Source organism: Gambusia affinis, linkage group LG17, assembly GCF_019740435.1.
Source record: "Gambusia affinis linkage group LG17, SWU_Gaff_1.0, whole genome shotgun sequence".
In the NCBI taxonomy this organism is placed as follows: Eukaryota; Metazoa; Chordata; class Actinopteri; order Cyprinodontiformes; family Poeciliidae; genus Gambusia; species Gambusia affinis.
In genome coordinates this window covers 14,409,121-14,428,367 of record NC_057884.1, presented here as the reverse complement: position 1 = coordinate 14,428,367, position 19,247 = coordinate 14,409,121, and the positions used below count along the sequence as shown (strand labels likewise).

General features: G+C 38.5%; 1 protein-coding gene across 2 annotated transcripts; it reads right to left on the bottom strand.

The window, feature by feature from the left end:
• Positions 1-88: 88 nt before the first annotated feature.
• On the bottom strand, positions 89-18,165 carry osbp2a (oxysterol binding protein 2a). 2 transcript variants are annotated; one of them, XM_044144126.1, is made up of 14 exons: positions 17,631-18,165; positions 14,934-15,139; positions 11,462-11,712; positions 11,151-11,319; positions 9,357-9,474; positions 8,485-8,551; positions 7,723-7,860; positions 7,366-7,611; positions 7,127-7,247; positions 6,722-6,825; positions 6,518-6,613; positions 5,642-5,826; positions 5,329-5,549; positions 89-3,808 (listed from the first exon to the last, which is right to left on the bottom strand). In XM_044144126.1, the coding sequence occupies exons 1-14, from the start codon at positions 17,789-17,791 to the stop codon at positions 3,666-3,668; spliced, it is 2,226 nt and encodes a 741-aa protein (XP_044000061.1). In that variant the 5' UTR covers positions 17,792-18,165; the 3' UTR covers positions 89-3,665. The 2 variants fall into 2 exon arrangements, with proteins under 2 accessions (XP_044000061.1, XP_044000062.1); XM_044144127.1 differs by lacking the exon at positions 17,631-18,165 and having other exon boundaries at positions 11,462-11,680; positions 14,934-15,091.
• Positions 18,166-19,247: the final 1,082 nt, after the last annotated feature.

The window sequence follows — 19,247 nt, the reverse complement described above, 5'->3', positions numbered from 1 at the left end:
GATCAACCCATGAATTCACAAGTTCTGTGCAATAAACTCTAATGAAACAGCAGATTAAACGTATTTGACAATGAACCATGTCACAGAGTTTCTTTTATAGTATTTTTATTTGATTTGGAAAATTGAAACTTTCTGAGGTAATTGGGCACAAAAGGTGAATTTACATCATGTTTCATTGGAAATCCACACTTAGCAAGGTTAGAAGGCTGCTCACGATCAAAAGTGCATCTGCACTCTGAAACCATGCATAGCTACCGAGTGTGCTGCGATGAAAACCTCTGGATTCTGTGCAGTGTTACAGCAGATCAAGAAGACCTTGTGCTTTATTTGAACATGATTTCATACATTTTTTGAGAATAATATGACATACAGCATCTAATCCTCTTACATTCATAATTCACTCTCTGCAACATCTCATTAGCCGTGTTTGGTTTCGACTACTCAAAACCATAAGATAGAGAGTGATTAAGCAAGGATATTCACGTAATGTCAAACATTTTACAGTGATTTAGTTGATGAGCTTCTACTTCTACTGGATTGTTACTAATTACTGGTGAAAACTAACCAGACAGCCATAAATGTGAACCATGCCCAATATAGTACACAGTAAGGTATAACTACACTGAAGTATTAGATATGGAGGGTATTTATTATGGACATCCATGTGCATATTAGCAACTAATCCACCACTCATCTAATGGAAATCTATACTAATTTGACACAGTAGTGCTTTTTTGTACTTAAGTAGCTGTTCATATTGCATTATTGCTGACATTTAGCATTTTAATAAAGCAACAAGAACAAAACAAAAAAAAAATCATATTTACATATACACATATGATATACATATCTGTCGTGAATATCTATATTTCTTAAACTTTATATAGGGAAAATAGTTAACATATTCATATTCTAAACTGAACTTTGTTACTCAAAACAATCACCTGAATGCATTCTGTATAAGTCTGAACATAATAAACATCTGTATAAAACGTTTTTCTGTTTCTAGGTCAGACTTACTATAGATTACTCTTTTGTTACATGCTCTAATTAAGGCTAGAATTATCATTAAGCACCAATTTAAGTTCTCATTGTGTGCAACCCTGAAGGATGAACTGATTTCTGCATCAGAGAAACTCCTAAAATTGAGTCGTCACATATTTTCAGGTGTTAAGACATGTACTTTAGAGTTCTCAAAGTATTTATACGGTTTAAATGTTTTAGATTCCATTAAAAGGAAACGGAATTTTTCCTCATGGCTCTGCAACCATTTCTCAACTAAAGAGATTTTGTAACTTTGTGGAAATAAAATGATCTTACTTCTTACTGCTTGTTTTTCAGAGTTTATGTTCCAGCCTGAGAACTAAGAAAAGTTTCCACAGAAATTCATTGTTCATGCATCCAATTTTCATTTTATTTACTGTAGATTAAGAGGGAAAAAAATAAAAACATGAGGCATAAGGCTTATATAGTCACAGCTGCATTTAAATCATAACACTAGGATTCCAGGATCCAAATATTAGGAATAAAAAGTGCTAGATTTTAGTAAACGTTTAATCTTCATAATCTTGAAAAGATAGTCTGCCCATAAACTGTTAAAATTTGGGTTAAGCCTATCTCAATTTACAGTGTCAGATGCAAAAATGTAAACATTTGACCTAAACAGTTAGAAGAGACTAATTTATATTCCTCTAAAGACCAAATGAGACAGTGGTAAAAAAAGGTTTAACATTATTATAATTTTTTTTCACCTAATATTAGAATTTGTGGTAGACAGGAAGCAGAATGTGAGTGCTGGAAATAAAGTACTTACCCTAAAATCTAGAAGGCTCTCAAATGAGTTGAGATTCCCAGTTTCCAGTTCCAATTTCTGACACAATTTTAATTTAACTATGATTTATAAGTAATACGGTAATCATTTATCAATTTAATAAATCAGGCCAGGTTTGGAATTTGAAAAAAGGAACCAATGAAAAAAAAAATCTAATTATTCTTGTCTATAACCTAATCTAAAGAAGTAACCTCTCAAACAACCTACTGGTGAAAAATCACACATCTCTATCAGTTTTGCCAAGTGTGATTTAGACTAGTCTATGAATTATTGCATTTGTTCCCATATAAAGATGTTGCAACCTTGATGGAATGGGATTCGTTAAAAGGTGCCCAGTATGTGTCCTTTGGCACAGAGTTTTAGTCTAGTTTTAGGATCAGTGGCTCTTTACATCCTGTCTAATCAGATCGGATTATTCCGCTCCTCTTCGTCTGAGATGATGTGCTTCATTAAAAAAACATTACAGCAGACTTTAATGTTTCATCAAAAGTGCTTTCATGTTCAATTTGCCTATCAACTAAACCCCTTACAGAGTTCAGCACCAAAAGCAACCAATCTCGACAAAACAATTCATTTATAGATCATATAGGCTCAAAAAAAAGCATATTGATTATGAATTGAGCTGTTCTCCCTCATCATTAAGTTTAATAGGGCAGTTTCATCTAGAAAGTTAAGCCGTCTGTGGTTTTTAGGGCTTTAAACGCTTGTAACTTTTTGTCTGCTTGAGTTGTGTGACCTTATTAAGCTTAATAATAGTAATAGTGGTATGAATCAACTGAGCTCTCAAGAAATGGTTGGAATATTTTCATAAACTGTATATTTTGTTCTGAATTTTTTATTTTATTTGTACTTGTAGAGGATAATATGTAGACAGATGGCAAAAAATGCAAGCTTTTGCTGTGAAATTGTAGATTTGTACAAATTAGGGACATTTTGGAAGCAGTTATACAGTTTAGCCTTTTACTGGAATGACTAGTGCATTGGAAATTGCTCAAATTAGATTAGATGTCCAAATGGGTCAAAAATCAAAATCTTCTTCTCATATAGTCTGTTAGATGTACAAAAATCTCCACTTTGCCATCTCTGACATCCAAGATTAGCACTAATTTACACTAATACACATTTGTTCATGGACTCAATAAAACTCCTTTACTTCAGTCATACATGACTTCTGGGGTTTTGCATTGATCTGTGTTTGAAGCGAACTAGCTTAGAAGTGTTAAACTGACAGTTTCTGTCAGTCATCTCTCAATGAAACGAGGTCCTTGTTTATAGAGGCCACTCTGGGTTCAGCTTGTGCTGCAGGATACTGTGGTGCAATTTTGAAAAAAAAAAACAAAACAAAAAACACTCTAGCACAAAACAACAAAGAATGTGAAGGATCAGTAAATTATGCTCTGCTGAGACGACTTCGCAGCACAGAAGAAGGCTTTTGTCCCACTCTTTCAAAGACTGATATCCTCCATCTCTGATTAGAGCAGGACATTTAGTGCTTGTACACCCAGGGAGCTCCACGCCCCCCAGGATCATCCATGCACACTCAGTTAGGTGTGTTTTGTGCTGAAATTGGTTCTGTTTAAACTAAAGTCCACCCACCCTCGCACACAGAACTTGAATTGCTCACATAAAAAGTTCTGCAGAGGATGGAAGCATATACCAACCCAAAGCCATGCGTCCTGGTAGAACAGCTGTAACGGGGAGGGAACACATATACACAGGAAGTAGAGGCTGGAGGTTTTGTGCTTTAGAAGATGAGAGGAGTTAGCTATCTCATCCACTGCCACCTGCTCATCTAAGCCCACCTAACCTCCCACCAAAAAAATCTACCAGATTTCTAGAAGATCTCAGGACAGTGACTCCAGTCTTGTCTGTCTTTAGCTTCCCAATAGCCGCCTCTGTACATGTAGGACACTTCCCCTGTGTTTACGTCTGTTCTCTTCTCAAACCACATTGGCTGGTAACTTTCCACGTCTTGCCCTGAAAACAAAGGTAAACAACTTTAGGAAAGAGAAAACTTTTTATCCCAAAAATTATATTGCTGTTTCTTCCAAAATATAAATATTAATATTGTGAACACAAAGTGAATGTTAAGTTTATGTTTTTTAAAACCCTTAGCTCTAATTTATCCCTAGAAATCTGTAATAAAAATCCGTAATTTTGTAATAAGTAAGAAGCTTGTTTCTCAATTTTATTTACATCTGAACTTTGACTGGGCCATTCCAACGCATGTATATACCTCAATCTAAACTTCGGCTGTATCTCTGACTGCATGTTTAAAGCTACTGTTCCTCCTGCAGTCCCAAATCTTTTTTTAAATTTATCCATCTACCACCATTACTAACTAACTTCTCTGTCCCTAATCCAGCGAGAGTATCAGAGGAAAAGGAACCAAATACAAATGTTATGGTTTCTGGGGTCCAAGTAGGGCTGGGCGATATATCAAGTATACTTCATGTATCGCAATATTTTTAATTTACGATTGTTAAAATGGCAACTATCGAGTATAAATTGTCATTCAAATAATAAACTTCCGCCATCAAATACACTGCGAGTATGGTTTATCCGACACACTATGAATGCATCACTAGTACCTCACCCCTCCCAACTGAACATTTTCTACCAATCACGCCACGCGGAGAAAACAAACAACATGGTGACAGAGAGTTTGAGGTGATCCGTGAATGAGACAGTAACTGAAGACAAATCAGAAGAACTAGTCTAGTTCCGAAGAGAAACAGCGTGGATCAATAATTTGGCAATGGTTCAGGTTTTATATGGAGGATGTCGAACAAAATGAGGTAATTTGCGAAACATGTTATAAAAATATTGCCACAAAAGGTTGTACCACAAATTTATTTTGCCGCCTAATCAGACTTTTTTTTACATGACGTTCATAGCCGCGCTGCCGCGGTAAAACTAGTCCGTTAAAGTGAAACCTGGAGATGTAGGTATGATTCATTTAGTGCTACGCAATGGGAAAAATAACTCAAAACCACTCATTCTTTTTTCCCTCGCTCTCTGTCGGCTTTACGCTACAGGTAGACTCGTTGCCATAGTAACTGACAACAACGCAACTTTATGTGTCAGGATTCAGCACCAAAAAGATTCAAACATTTTCTCCACATACAACAGAACATTCAGTTCGTTACAGTTTTGGGTTTTTAGGCTTTATTAATAAGTGATCGCTGTGGTAGATTAGCTACCGCTGCAATTTCTTTTCTTAGTTAAAACTTATTTCTCACCTTGTTATCCAGTTATAGTGTAGACAGTTCATAGCAAAACATCCCTTTTTACATGTGCTTACATTTAAGTCTAGCAGGGAAATGGGGGCAGGAACTTGTGTGGGTGACATCATGCTGCAAGGAGTCTAGTTTAAAATAACATTGGAGCTCATTTAAGAATATTGTGATATATATCGTGTATCGTGATATAGCATAAAAATATATGAAGATATTAGATTTTCCTCATATCCCCCAGCCCTAGGTCCAAGTACTCGCCTTCCTCCAGGGCCTGGTTAGCTTGTGCCTCCCTTCTTTTCCTCTCCATCCTCTGGTGGTCCTCAAGCCGCTGCTTCTCGATGTTCGCCTCATCCCACAAGCCCACCTCCATCAGCCGCTGGTCCGGTCGCAGACGGCTGTCGGTTGGGGCGACGCCCTCCTCCGGCTCGTTCAAGGTCAGTGCCAGGGCGGAGAAATAGTGCATGTTCTCTGCATTGTCTCTGAGAAGAGATGCAGAAAGGAAGAGTCTTCAAATGTGCGCTTATACAATCATGTAGATTCGGGAGCAAAGTTTTAGATTTCAGAAACCCACGGAAGAGGGTATTTTTTCCACAGGAGTTTGGGTTGAAGAGTCTGATAAACAGTTTTTTGTTTGCCTTCAGAGCCTCCACATCCCCGGCTGCTTTCCACTATTTTTGCACTTTCCATTTTGTCATCCCAGGTTCCTGACAGGATGTAATGGGCTGTTCCCTCTCCGTCCTCCACCACGCCGGTCACCTAGAGAATGAGAAGAAAGAAGCATGAAGAAGATCTGGCTACACGAGACTCCTTAAAAGTCTGGAAAAGTACACTTACGTGGGTTTTTTTTAGGAAAAAAATAAATATGTGTCTCATTGTGATAAATATCAAGTGTGTCATCAATCAAATATTGTCTTTTCTTCCTTCCTTCTTTGACTCTCCTTTTTCTCTTTTCTTTATCCCTTTTTTCCCCTCTCTCTCTCTTCAACTAAATTCAGAAAAAAAAAATTGTAATCCCAAAGGGAAATTAAATCTCCTAGTAAGACCTATTTTTCAAAGTTCTTCAAATAGTTGTAATACTGATGGTTTTGGGCAGGATACATCTTTTGTTATCAGTCTTTGTTAAGGCGGCTCTGAAAAAACCTCTGAGTTTTATAAAGAGGACTCACGTTAGTATGAGGAACGCCTGTAACTTTCTTCATTTTATAAAAAAAAACCCTTTTTTGCACAATTATCAATCCCAATAATCCTTTATTTGCTGTTCTTTTTTCCTTTGCGGTCTTTCAATCTTTCCTGGTTCTTACTTCTTTCCTTACACCTGGAACTCAAGACCCGATGCAAAATGTAGAAAAGTGTTTTATATTGACTTGGAAAATATGTAGGAACCATGTTTAGAAGCATTTTCTGCTCTGTATCAACAATGTTTAGCGACTCCTTGTCTGAAACATACTTTTCGTGGAACTTCTCTGGAGAAGTAGCTGTACGGGGAGAATTTGAGACGGCAGGTGTCCTTCGTGGTGGTGTTCGCAATGTCAATGTCTCCAGACTGACAATGTGGACAGGAAGAGGAAGAGATGCATCAGATATAATACGGAAGAGCTTCTGCTTCTTCAGTAAAAGTTGTGATTTCTGTCATTTATAAGCTGAAACCCACCTGATCGATCCAAAGTTTCCCTACAATGATGTTGTGCACCGTGGAAGTCACTTTGCTCCACACATAATGGTTTCCACTGGAGTGGAACTGCAGGTGAATATTACCTGTGGTGAAGACAAAAACACCCAAACACAATCAGTCTGGATTTTTTTGTAGAATAAATGTGGCTAATGTTTGTTAACACGGCATCTTATTGGCACCTTTGGAAAACTTTATATAAAAACGTCCATTACGTGAGCATTATCTTTAAACTAGATCAATGAAAAACAGTTTGTTAAAAAAATCTATGACAGATTCCGTCTGTTAATATTTTTGCCTTGACGAAAACACTGCATTTTCTATAACATTTTACAAGATTGGGGCAAATAGAAGGTGCTGCTTTATTTGCTGCTTACTGTTTCTTACCTAACGGCACGACAGAAATATATTTCCCACGAAACTTGCTATCAATTGTTATGTGCTGCCACAGAGTCCATCCTCGCTCTGACGCCACATGGTGGGCCGCAGCTGGTGGATGATGGCTGACCTGAGATTGAACGGTATCATCAGTGAAAGTCATTAACTGTTGAGCTATTACATCATTTGAATGCTCAGATGGATAAATGTGCAGTGACATGGACAAGATGGATGTGTTTATGTCTCGCCTGCTCAGAGATGGAGCGATAGCCGTACTCCTCCAGTCGGTCCAGTTCATAAGTCTCCCCCAGCAGAGGGTTGAAGGGCTTGGCGGTTCGATGGACTGTGGTTGAGTAGGACGAGACGGAAAAGGCAGCCACGAGGCACATCTGCTCCAGGGGCGAGTCGCAGCGAGCCGCCCGGTCCAGCAGCTCGCTGTACTCCAAATCCTCAGTCAGACGCTGCAGCATCGACAGCGGCTCATTAAAGTTTACCTGCAAAAAGGCAAGTCATTTGTTTCTGGAGAGAAGAAATTCACCTCTAGAGTATCAAAAGAAGAGCCTGCTTCTTAATTCTTAAATGTGCAAAATAGTATTTGGATTTACAGGCATGGGAATCTTGGATAGGTCCTTTCCGATACAGTTTTTCATGATGCTCCACAAGTTGAGGGAGTAGTTTGGTTTGTCAGGGATACGACTGCGTCTTGTTCTTCGTAGCTGCATTTGGTTTGTGCCTGAGGTGTCCTTTAAATAACAAAAAATATATATATTTTACATAAGAACTACCTCTTGAATTTTTTTCACAACTTTGTCAACGTCAATATATTTATTTGGATTTTATGGGAAAACCAACATGAAGTAGTGAATAATTGTGAAGGGGCGGGCTAACTATAGCTAATAAAAATCTAAAAACTTTGGTTTAATTTGGTATTCAGCCCCTTTTACTGTGAAACTCAAAAGTAAAATTTAGTAACAGAATGTATCAGAATCTGTTCAGAGGAAATTTATTAGTTGTATACTCTTGACCACTGTTAAAAGAAAGCTATAAGAGCTCCTATTTACAGATTACAATAAACCATGTAGTATACATATTAAACTTGCTTTAGAAGGTGCTCATCAATATTTATCTTTTTTGGGCTGAATACAAAATGCTGCGAGGAGTTGTGAAACATGGTGGTGGCAGCATCAAGCTGTGGAAACAGTTTTCTTCAGCAAAAACAAGAAAGCTAGTCAGAGTTGGGGGGAAGACGGATATTTGTATTCATAACATGACAAAATGTGAACTAGTTAAAAAGGTAAAAATACTTTTACACATTAAAATAAAGACAGACAAATTTGACATTCAGCCTTAAAATGGTTTGGACTTACACTCTCATTGTGAGTCCAGTCAGTGGGCACTCCTCCACTCATCATACTCTGGTTACTGCCTGAGCGCCTAAAATAAGGCAGTGGGACAGAAAGGTAATACTAGTTGCCAGTGACATGCAGTGAGAACAAAACTCAAAATAGAATATTATATTTTATAATGGGAACATTTAATTGTTTGAGCAGTTATTAAATGTGCTCCATCAACTGCATATTATACAACAATATAGTAGCAAAAACAAAAACAAAAAAAATTCTGTCTTATTTATTAGTTATATATGTCTTATTTATTTTTTTTTGCTTTGGGCTTTTTTTAAATATAAAATAAAATTTATGATTTTACTTATGTTTGTATACAAAGTCCATGTGTCTTTCCTCCTTCAGATATCTCAGTCACTCAGTCAAAAATCTTCTTTATTTGCCTTCATTTTTAAAAACTAGATTGCTTTAATGGAGATAATCACCAATGATTACAGTCATCCTGGAGTGGTTTTATTCTAAATGTATTTTTTCTGATCATTCTCAATGTTTTTAAGTGTGTAGAAGAAGAGCATCAGTTGCCCATTGTGCCTATGGGGCTCAGCACTGCCCTCTATCAGTGCAGCATGATAATTCCTACATCACCCTGCATATTTCAGTGTGCATTTATAGTTTATCAGAAAGACTAAATATGTCACACACACTCATTAAATATATTAGACAGCCATCAGCATGTGTAGCACATGTGTAATCAAACATGATTTTATTTCTTCATGACGACAGGTGAGGCACTGCTTCATCTCCGTCACCTGACTGCATGTCAAGCTCTGTTACTGTAACTAAAGCACAGCTCTAGCTGAAATCATTGCGTATCTACTGAACGTGAAGCTCCCTACTTGCGGATATTTCCAGTGGTAGTCACAGTTATGAATGAAGGGGCGTCCTCCATGGCATCAAAAAACTCTGCTTCTTCATTTTCATCACTCGCATCCCCCTCTTGAGACCGCTCCACACCTGCAGGAGCAAACGTGGGACAGATTAGCATAAAAGGCTTCGATGTCCAAGGATTGTCAGTTTGTATTTTGCAAAAATTGTTTATTATAGAGACTGTTAGGACATTTTGCTGTCAAAACATGAGCTCTAATTTGTTTTGGTTTAATATTGCCATTAAAATGTTGAATCATGAGAAATGTCAGAAGATAATTACTAAGAGAGATCTTTTTAGTGTTTATTGTAAACAATTTTAAGCTAACAGGACTGTAGACGTGCAACATTTAAAATAGCAAGTAATAATGGCTTTATTTAATCAAACAGTTGTGTGCAGCTTGGTAAGGGTCAGTGTCAGGGTACTGCAGAAAAAAAAAAATTAACTAGCTTGACAATAATTAACTTGTCAGAATTATCTGTGCTTTATCATAATTGAATTGTATAGACAGGAAAGTCAGACAAAAGTAAAACAGTTTTGTACAGTTTTAAACAAGTTTTTACAACTGATAGACTGACTTCCAGGTTTCACAACAACTCTTACCTGTTAGAGTTGAAATGCTAGAAAAAAATAATTTATGCAAATTGACAATCACTGGACCAAAACTCTGTTAGGAGCAGATTTCAGTGTATTTAAACTAGGCCACAGTTAAAATCTTAACTTGCTGGAAATTATTGAAATATACTCTAAAGAAAATTATGAAAACAACACTTTTTAACTATAGTAACAAAGCATCCCTGTTTTCACTATTACATCCACATAATTCAATGTCATATTGTTGATGCAATAAGAAAATAATTCAATTTACATAATAAAATTTAGTAGGACTCAGCATGTTGAGTTGGAACTTATAATTATAGTCGATTTGTTGTTTTTTTACTCAGAACATATAACGGTATTCACTTTGTTCTGATCTGAAACAGAACAAAAGTAATGATGAAATAATATAAATATAATCAAATGAGTGAGTTGTAGTTTTTAGATTTTAACAAATGATACAAGTTGAAGTTTTATCAAACGTGTCTCATTCAATAACATAAAACCAAGTATTGCAGGCATGCTGCTAAGTTATACATGATTGTTTTTACGTCAATATAGTATCTCCTCAGCTTCAACATAAAGCGTGTTAAAATCTAAAAACTTTTCCATACCTTAAGCCACCAAGTAAAATAAAAGTGTGATCAGTGAAAGAGAGGGAAAACATTTAAACTTTGGTTTTGTTTCTGTTCCTGCACATTAGTTGAAAGTAATTAGGTAAATGCAGTTTTAACAAATTGATTGAATGAACACCTATAATACACTAGAGATAATTGAATAAGGGAGATTAAACTCTCCACAGAGTAGATAATTCAGGTTTAAAATTATAGGGTTCAGCTGCAGCACCTCCCAACACGTTTTTTTCAACCATGCTGTTGCTGTCTTTACTAAATCATTACTAAAGTGTCACTTTATTCGTGTTATTTAAGGGGTGGCAATATGTAAAATTGAGTTCTTTAAATATAGAATAAAGATTATTCATATTTCAGGTAGATTTTTAAGGATTTATTAAAATTAGATGACTTGAATGTAGTTTAACTTTTCTAAAATAATGTGTTCTTTGTCAAACCAAACCAGTAGCTAAGTAGCAGTATTCTTACACTCACTTTGCTTTGCACATCGTAGGTACTAGATGTTCATCTATGTGGCAATGGCAGTGATGTCTCACCTGTATATGAGGTGGGATTCTCCCTCCACGCTCTCTCCAGGCTGTTGTGCTGTTTGGCTAACTGTTCAATGGTCTCCTCCAGATGGTGGCGCTGTTCTCTCTCATAGTGCAGAGCCTTTTGCCACCGCCGGCTGTGAGATTCCGCCACATCCAAAAAGCCCCGACAAGCCTGAGGTGTGAACACAACAAACATCAAAGCACATGGTGAACTCCAAGGCCTCGCTACAGTCCCTCACTAAGAGACAGAGGCAGCTAATCAGTTCAGTCTTTAAGTCTTTACACCAGCAGAGGTATGAGCTGTGTGAACTCACATTGATCATAGCATTAGAGGTGATGCGGAAGAGGGTGGCTCGCTCATTAACGGCTTTCACTTTGTCCGTGCCTTCGGTGGGCCCACGCAGGTCTTCAAGTTCGCTGAGGGAGCGCTGAAGAGCGGCGCCGTGCTTTCCGATCAGCTCATTGCAGGTGCTCAGATCCTCCAACTTGGTGGCCAGGGACTGCAGTGCTCCTTGGGTGAGGGCACGGTCCTCCTGAGGCACAGGGGTTTCATCTCCTGAGTCATCTTCACACGGAGACACCAGTGTAGCAGTTTAAAAACTGACCGATTCAAAATATGTCAGAAAAATCTGTGTGTTAGTGATGATGAGATTCCTGACTGGAGTAGACAGCACAGTCTGTCACGAGACAGACTAACAAAAGATGTTTTAAATGCTCTAAACATAGAATGAGACGAGTTAATGGGAAACAGATGGGAAAGGATAATAGTACTTCACACCCTGATCTCTAAACAACCCATCTTCCAAAATATCGGAAAGCTGTGAATGAACACCGTTGCCTTGGAAACGTGGGCATATGCAATCAGGAGGCAAGGCTATTTTTAGATGAAGAGGGAGGAAAAAGGATGACGCATTACCCCTTTTCCTCCTCTCTTCTCTCTCTCTTCCTCTGGCTGGCATGAGCTGAGCTGCGAGTCTTTAGTCCTTTCAGAGCATTTCAAGGAGACTGGATTGATTACTAAGCATTACAAGGCATATTTACAATATAGAGTGCTTCATTTTCCTTGAACTTTTGAACATTTTGTCACTTTACAACCACAAACTTCAAAATGTTTTATCTGGATTTTATCTGATGGATCCATACAAAGTGGCATATCATTTTCAAGTGGAAGGAAAATAGTGATTTTTGTGATCATTTACTCAAAAAAAAAAATCATTACATTGTATTTAGTCTCTTGGATACCCCTAACTAGTAACCAGACTCCACTATTGTGTAATATAATCTCAGTTTAACTCTTTCATAAAAGCCAAAAATTTTTATACGCAAAAATTAGAAGACAAGCAGCATTGTGATCTCTATGTCTGGAGGAAAAGGAACGCATCACACCGACAGTCCTGGAAGAAAACCTGTTAGAGGCTGCAAAGGACAGGGGTGGAAGTTCACCTTTCAACAGGATCAGACAAAAGCCAAACAAGAATCTATTACAAGACTGGGACGTTGATGTTTACGGAGCCTCTTGGTCTATTTTGCATTGAATAGAAATGAACGCTTCAGTTTTTATCCACAAATTTTTTTTTTTACAACTTCTATCTTCAGCATCTATTCCACTGCCAAATTATAATAATTTGAGTTAGTTTGTCCCATAAAATCTCACCAAAATACACTAGTTTATGGTAGTTATGTAACACAATGCAGAGACGTGCAAGAGGGGCAAATTCTTGTGAATAAAAACAGCTTTAAATTTAGCTTAACACCTTAAAGATTTACATTTGCCATAATAATAGTGCTAATCCATCTTATAAATATACTCAACGTAATAAAATGTTTCTAGGTCAAAACTTTCTCTGCTAAACAAAACAGTGCATGATAAATCCCAGGACACGTAAGTGCATAGTTTGAATCTAGGTCAGTATAGTTCGGTGTACGAGTTCAAAAGCATGGAGACAAGCTACCAAACCCTATTAAAGGGGGAAGGAAATAAAAAAAACAACAATCAGGGCAAACTGGATTAGTGAAGTCCCTGGAGAAAAATGATTAAAAATAAGAGAGTGAAATTTACTTCAAGCTGTAATGGTTCCATGACCCACATCTAGCAGATTTCTGCTGCTCAAGGTGGTAAGTAATCGAGTTCTCCGAGGCCATCTGCCATCCAACATGTTCATATGGAGATGCAAAGCCATTAAGCTCAACCTAGAACTGTGATGGATGTGTAGGGGAATGACACACAGGGGTGATGAGTGCAGCAACGGGTTGTTTTTTCCACATGGGAGTCACAGGAGAGTCTGAGAGCAAATGGTGACTCATAGTTAAATCACAAGAAGACACCCACAGGTGATAAAGGGAGCGTCATAACGGACATGGAGTGGGAGGAGAATCAATCTGTGCATTACAGAGCGCAACACACCTATTTTTACAGATTCGCAAATGCAAAGCTCATGTGTGCTTACCATGTGGTAGATATCACACATTAAGTGCCTCACTTCTTCTACGAGCTCCACTTAATTACTGCTGTTCTGATCCTTTCAGCCAATTAATCTGCTTTGGGACTGAGCCCTGCGGCTGCTTATGGAAGGGTAATCTATAATCACCTCACCAAAACGCACCAGGATTTGCACCCCTGCTTACTGTAGAGCCAGATAAAATGAGCATACACTAAGCCTTTCAAAATTGAAAACGGAAAACAAAGCATTTTGTGATTTCTGAACTGTCTATGACCTCAGATAGGATGCAAAACTAGGTTTATAAATGAGGCTCTAATGACTGACACAAAAACCAAATTTTCAAGTAAAACATTGATTTGCATCTTGCAGGTACAACCCTTTCCTACAGCACTGAAGAGTGCTAACAAGCACCTCTTGAGGCATTGATTTGTATAACTGCTGCATTAACAGCCTACTTTTTAAATAGACTGTCATTATGACACTATTCAACCTGTCTCTACTCACACAAGGTTGAAACTAAATTAACTCTACAATGAGACACTTGGGGGACAATAAAAGAATCACAAATTTAACCCAAAAAAACATAAAGATCATAAAAGATCTACCTGGAATCCTATTCTCCTGAATACATTTTTTAAAAAAAAGCATCTTACTTACAAGGCGACACTCATTGAAAAAGATGCACTCCTATCTCCTTATAGTCCACGAGTGGAAAATATTTCAATGAAAGCCTCTCACACATGCCTGCTATGCCTCTCCCTCTCTCTTTTTCCTTTTTTTTCTTTTCCCCTCCTTCTAGCGGAGGAGGAGGAGGAGTCAGGAGAGGAAGGTCATTTCATTCAGCGCTTACTGCCACACTGAAGGAGACAGGGTGGGAGATAGGCTGCAGAGTGAAGGGGAAGGCATGAATGCACATCTATATGATTTTTTACTTTACTTGTATTCCAAAGGAAGAGTTAATAAATTCAGCATTTGCTCATGTGATTCATATCCCATTCCTCCTAATATTATATGACATATAATCATGTTTGTAGCAAAAGAAAATTAAATTTTGAAGGAAACATCCCTTTGCCTTTAATTGGCCTTGTCACAGATAGTTTGGTAACACTGCCCTCTGATGTTCAAATGTTGAAATAACACTTCAAATGCTGAAATATAGGCTTCTGAGAAAGTCGGTTAGTTATCAGAACACTATTGCTTCTTTAAAAAGACTGTTTTATAGGTCAGGCAGTCTGCGCTAACACAGAATAAGAAAATAATACAATGATATTCCCAAAATGATTACATTTGATCACAATATATTGGTGAAGATGAATCAAATAGGGGAAAAAAATAATAGTCTTACCTGAGTGATGCACCAGGAGCGTGGCATTAGCCTTTGCTTGTTGCAGGGCTGACACCCATCTCTGACACTCCCCCTCAGACGTGGCCTTCAGGTGGTAGGTTCGGCCTCCGCTTGTTAACACAAAGTGACAGGTGTCACCCACCTCGATGTGAGCTTTTGCCAGGGGAATAGTGCCTCTGCAAGTGTGAGCCATCTCTGCCTGAGTCCTGATGGAAAAACAACCCAGACCAAGATGTTAATGAAAGTTGTGTGAAAGAAGAGCAAAACTAAAAGTTGTCCCTGCAAAACAGACATAATTCTAAAACCTTATCTGTTGTCTTGATAGTATTACTAGCTCGGCACCTCCCTGAATACCCGTGTCACATTCCTCAAGGGAACTACAAATGGAGCTATTGCTGCTGTTATCTCAGTGTACTTTTTTTGTTTCCAACAAAATAACTCCAGACCTGTTTTCTTTTTTGTGTCCAAGTTCTGTCCTCTCAACACCAACCTAGTTACAGCAAATGTACACTGGTTCTGCTGGAGGTTTCCTCCTACAGTCACCAGTAGGAATGTGGAGACTGTAGGATCAGGGGTCAAACTGAAGTTTGAGATGGATAACCTAACTTACAAGCTGGGCCGGATTTTAGCAGGGGCTTACTGGGCTGCATTTATATTTTGTGAATGGATAGTGTCAGAATTTAATCAATGACTACCATGATTTTGACAGCACCGATGAAAAATGTTCCAATTTGTTCTGGCAAACGTCCATCTTGAATGCTTGCTTGTTATTGGTCCACTTTTGACGCATCTTACGCATTGGGGAGGAGGAGCGTCAAGGGAATATTATTTTACAATGGCGGACAACAGAAAATATGACAGCGGAGCGCAGAAAAGAAGGAAGAGAAAAGAAAAAGAGCATCGCGCCAAAGAGGCGACAAACAAAATGCCTAAACTGACAGGCTTTTTTAAACCTGTTAGCGGAGATGGAGCAGAAACATTATTATCCCCGCTCCTCAAACCCTTAGCTATGCTAACACCGGCACTAAGATCCCGCCAGAACCTATAACCGTGACTGAGTCGGTGGCTGGACTGGCGTCTGTGGAGTCAGAGTTGGTGGAAGCGGGATCTTCTTCCGCAGATGGAAAGACGACTGTAGATCCGCATAGTACCGATCCGCGCATTGGGGGAAATTGACGAGTCCGAGCTTACTGGGCTGAGCGAGGACCGGAGAGCTGTCAAAATAGAAATGTTGGCTTTCAAGCATCAGAACGGGTGTACAAGCATCAAAAGCGTCACTTCTCCAAATCTCACTTTAAAAGCAAGATGTTAAATGGTGAGTACGTCGAAAGATCGTGGCTGCTCTACTCTCCATCCACCGGAGCTGCATTTTGTTTTGCATGCCGCATTTTCAGCAATGCTAATACTCAGTCAAACTTTGAAACTGGTTTCAGTGACTGGAAGCACGCAACTGAACGCAAATGCCTAAACTTTAAAAAATCCTTCAGAGGGCAGCACTTTGGACTTACCTGGGTCAGGATATTTTCTGAAAACTACAGTATGCCTGATCTCTATTTTCCAGAAGATATTGTTTATATCCATGTTCTGTCTGACTGGCAGAGAAGCACTTTTTTGACATTTATTTCCTCCACTATTTACCAAGAACTTTAAAACCAAAGAAAAAGTTTGAGTTTTGATATATTCCACTTGTACTTATATGAACTTGTAAATGCTGGGGATATTTGTATAAATATTGTTTTACTCGCTTTGCTTTGTAAAAGTATATTTGAGCATTGCATTTCTTGCACTCAATCTGTTTTATAGTTTGTGTTGAAGTCCAGGCAACAATAACTATTCAGTGATTTTATTTTGTGATGCAAGCATCATATTCTAGTTTCAACCCCAACATGTGGTTTAGTCTTTCTAGAAAAGAGTTCAGAGTTGTTTGTAGTTTGTGACAACTGGCTTATTAAAGTTGTAAGTTGTTAAAACTTACTGTTCGGTCATTTTCTGTTCATCCTCTAAAACAAAACAAATATATATATATATATATATATATATATATATATATATATTATTATTATTTTTTTATTTTTTATTTTTTTTTTGACTCTAGCCCAGGGGCCCCCATCCTGACTCCAGCCCAGGGGCCCCCATCCTCCTAAATCCGGCCCTGCTTACAAGTAACTTATATTATTGAAAATATTATCAAATTCGGCTTTATTTATAACTGAATCTGAATATGTCAGTATGTTTGGATGACTTTAATTAGAGATTTGCCATATAATGCATTGCCTACAACTTTGAGAAGTTTTCATTCAGTTGATTCTTTTAAGAAGCAGTTGAAGACCCATTTGTTAAATCTGGATTTCAACTACCGGAGTTTTATGCAGTAAGATTCCATATGCTTCTGTTTTTATACGTTTTATATGCATCTTCTGTCTTTATGCTCATTATAAAGCAGTTGTGGTTTTTCACCTGTGAAAGATACTAAATAAATATATTTACTCACTTTTAGTCTTATGTGTCATGTTTCCATTGGCTGAAGATATAATTCTGTGCGTAAATAATCTATGAAATGTGTTACATCCCCCCCACAAAAAATCACAAAAAAACTGTATGACATCATCTTTACAAATATGGTGTTAATAATTCCGTTTTCTAACTGAAGAAACACAGTGTCTATTGGGTGGAGCCCTAACCGTTAGAAACCGTTACCTGTAGTAGGACAGCAGGCCGTTGCTGAGGACGAACCAGCGTCGCTGGTAGCCCTTCAGGTAGTTGGTCCATTTGAAAAGCCAGCCCTTGTGGGTGTCCAGACAAGGCAGGTGGAGCCCCGGGAGAGTCGGGGAGGGCAAGCTCCTCACCAGCTCGTTCATCTGTCTCCTCTAGGCTGTCCGCGTCTCTCCAGCGGGATGGACGGAGAGACGGTGCAGCTGGTGTGGAGTTGTAAACAGCTGTACCTTTAGCTAGCAGCACGCAGACTGTAGTGTGCTGTTAGCCTGCAGTTGTTTCTGTGCGTCCCTGTGAAGTGAGGCGGACCTACTTTAAAAATGGTCACCCTGGTAATTTTAGATATGAAGGAAATACTGAACAACAAATACTGCACTGTAATGCACTCCTGATAAAGCCCGTGAACGCTGGATAAGGGAAAACAAGATGACGTCCTTATTACAGGACTGTGGCTTATGGATGCACATTTCCCCCTCTCTCCCTCTCTGAATGTGTATGCGCACGTGCGTGTGAGTTTGTGTGTGTGTGCGCGCGCGCTTGACATATGGTACTTTCTGCGATTTCTGCTGTGATGTACAAAATAGATGCTCAAGGCAAGGCAAGTTTATTTGTATAGCACATTAGCACAGCAAAAAATTCAAAGTGTTTTACATGGAAACACTGTGGTGACAGTTTCAGTACTTTTCTGGAAGCTTGTTCCAGATTAATGTAACATAAAAACTGAACGCTACTTCTCCATGTTTCTTTCTGGTGATAGTGTTGACTTGAACAAGAAGACCTCTGTAGTTTGATGCGAAGCCATTTATTAATTTATAGACTAACATGTATTTTAAAGTCTTTTCTTTTGAGTTACACTGCAGGGGTGGGCACTCCTGGTCCTGGAGGTCGGTGTCCTGCAACTCTTAGACGTCTCCCTGGTCCAACACACCTGAATCCAACAGCTGAATCACCTCCCAAGTGCAGTCAAGTTCTCCAGAGTCCTGTTAATGACCTCATTATTTGACTCAGGTGCGTTGAAGTAGAGATACAACTAAAAGTTGCAGGACACCAGCCCTCGAGGACCAGGAGTGTCCACCCCTGAGCTACAGGGAGCCAGTATAACACCTTTAGAACTGGGGTGATGTGCTTTATTTTCTAGTTTTAGTGAGGATGTGAGCAGCAGCGTTCTGGATCAGCTGCAGCTGTCTGATTTACCTTTTAAGCACAACTGTGGAAACAATGTTGTCATAATCAGCTCGACTAAAGATAAAGGCATGTTTGTCCCTTAGTTCTGGGAATGTTCATCAGAGAAAGGCAACGGTTCAGGTCTGAATCCATCAATACACCCAGATTTCTTGATCCTTAAGATCTATTTCCAGGCATGCATAAATAAAGCAGCAAAAAATCAATAGAACAGTGGCAGGCTGAAATATCATTGTACATCAAATGTAACATCCTCTGCAATTGAGATATCACGCATATTAAAAGTGATGAATTCATTTTCAGAACTGTTCAGCTCTGAAATAACATATTCAAACGCTAAAGATGTGTCTCCTGTGAAACAAAGGATTGATTTATGTGCCAGCAACTTATGCCCACTGTTGAATATAGAAAATATGTGAT

What these genes read in the sequence shown, in the direction of transcription:
- osbp2a (XM_044144126.1), bottom strand. Translation starts at nt 17,791, where the DNA reads ATGAACGAGCTGGTGAGGAGCTTGCCCTCCCCGACTCTCCCGGGGCTC. An exon ending in ATCGCTCCATCTCTGAGCAG is followed by an intron (nt 7,248 to 7,365) that starts GCGAGACATAAA and finishes GTTCAATCTCAG; the next exon opens with GTCAGCCATCATCCACCAGC. An exon ending in TAACCAGGCCCTGGAGGAAG is followed by an intron (nt 3,809 to 5,328) that starts GCGAGTACTTGG and finishes CTTTGTTTTCAG; the next exon opens with GGCAAGACGTGGAAAGTTAC.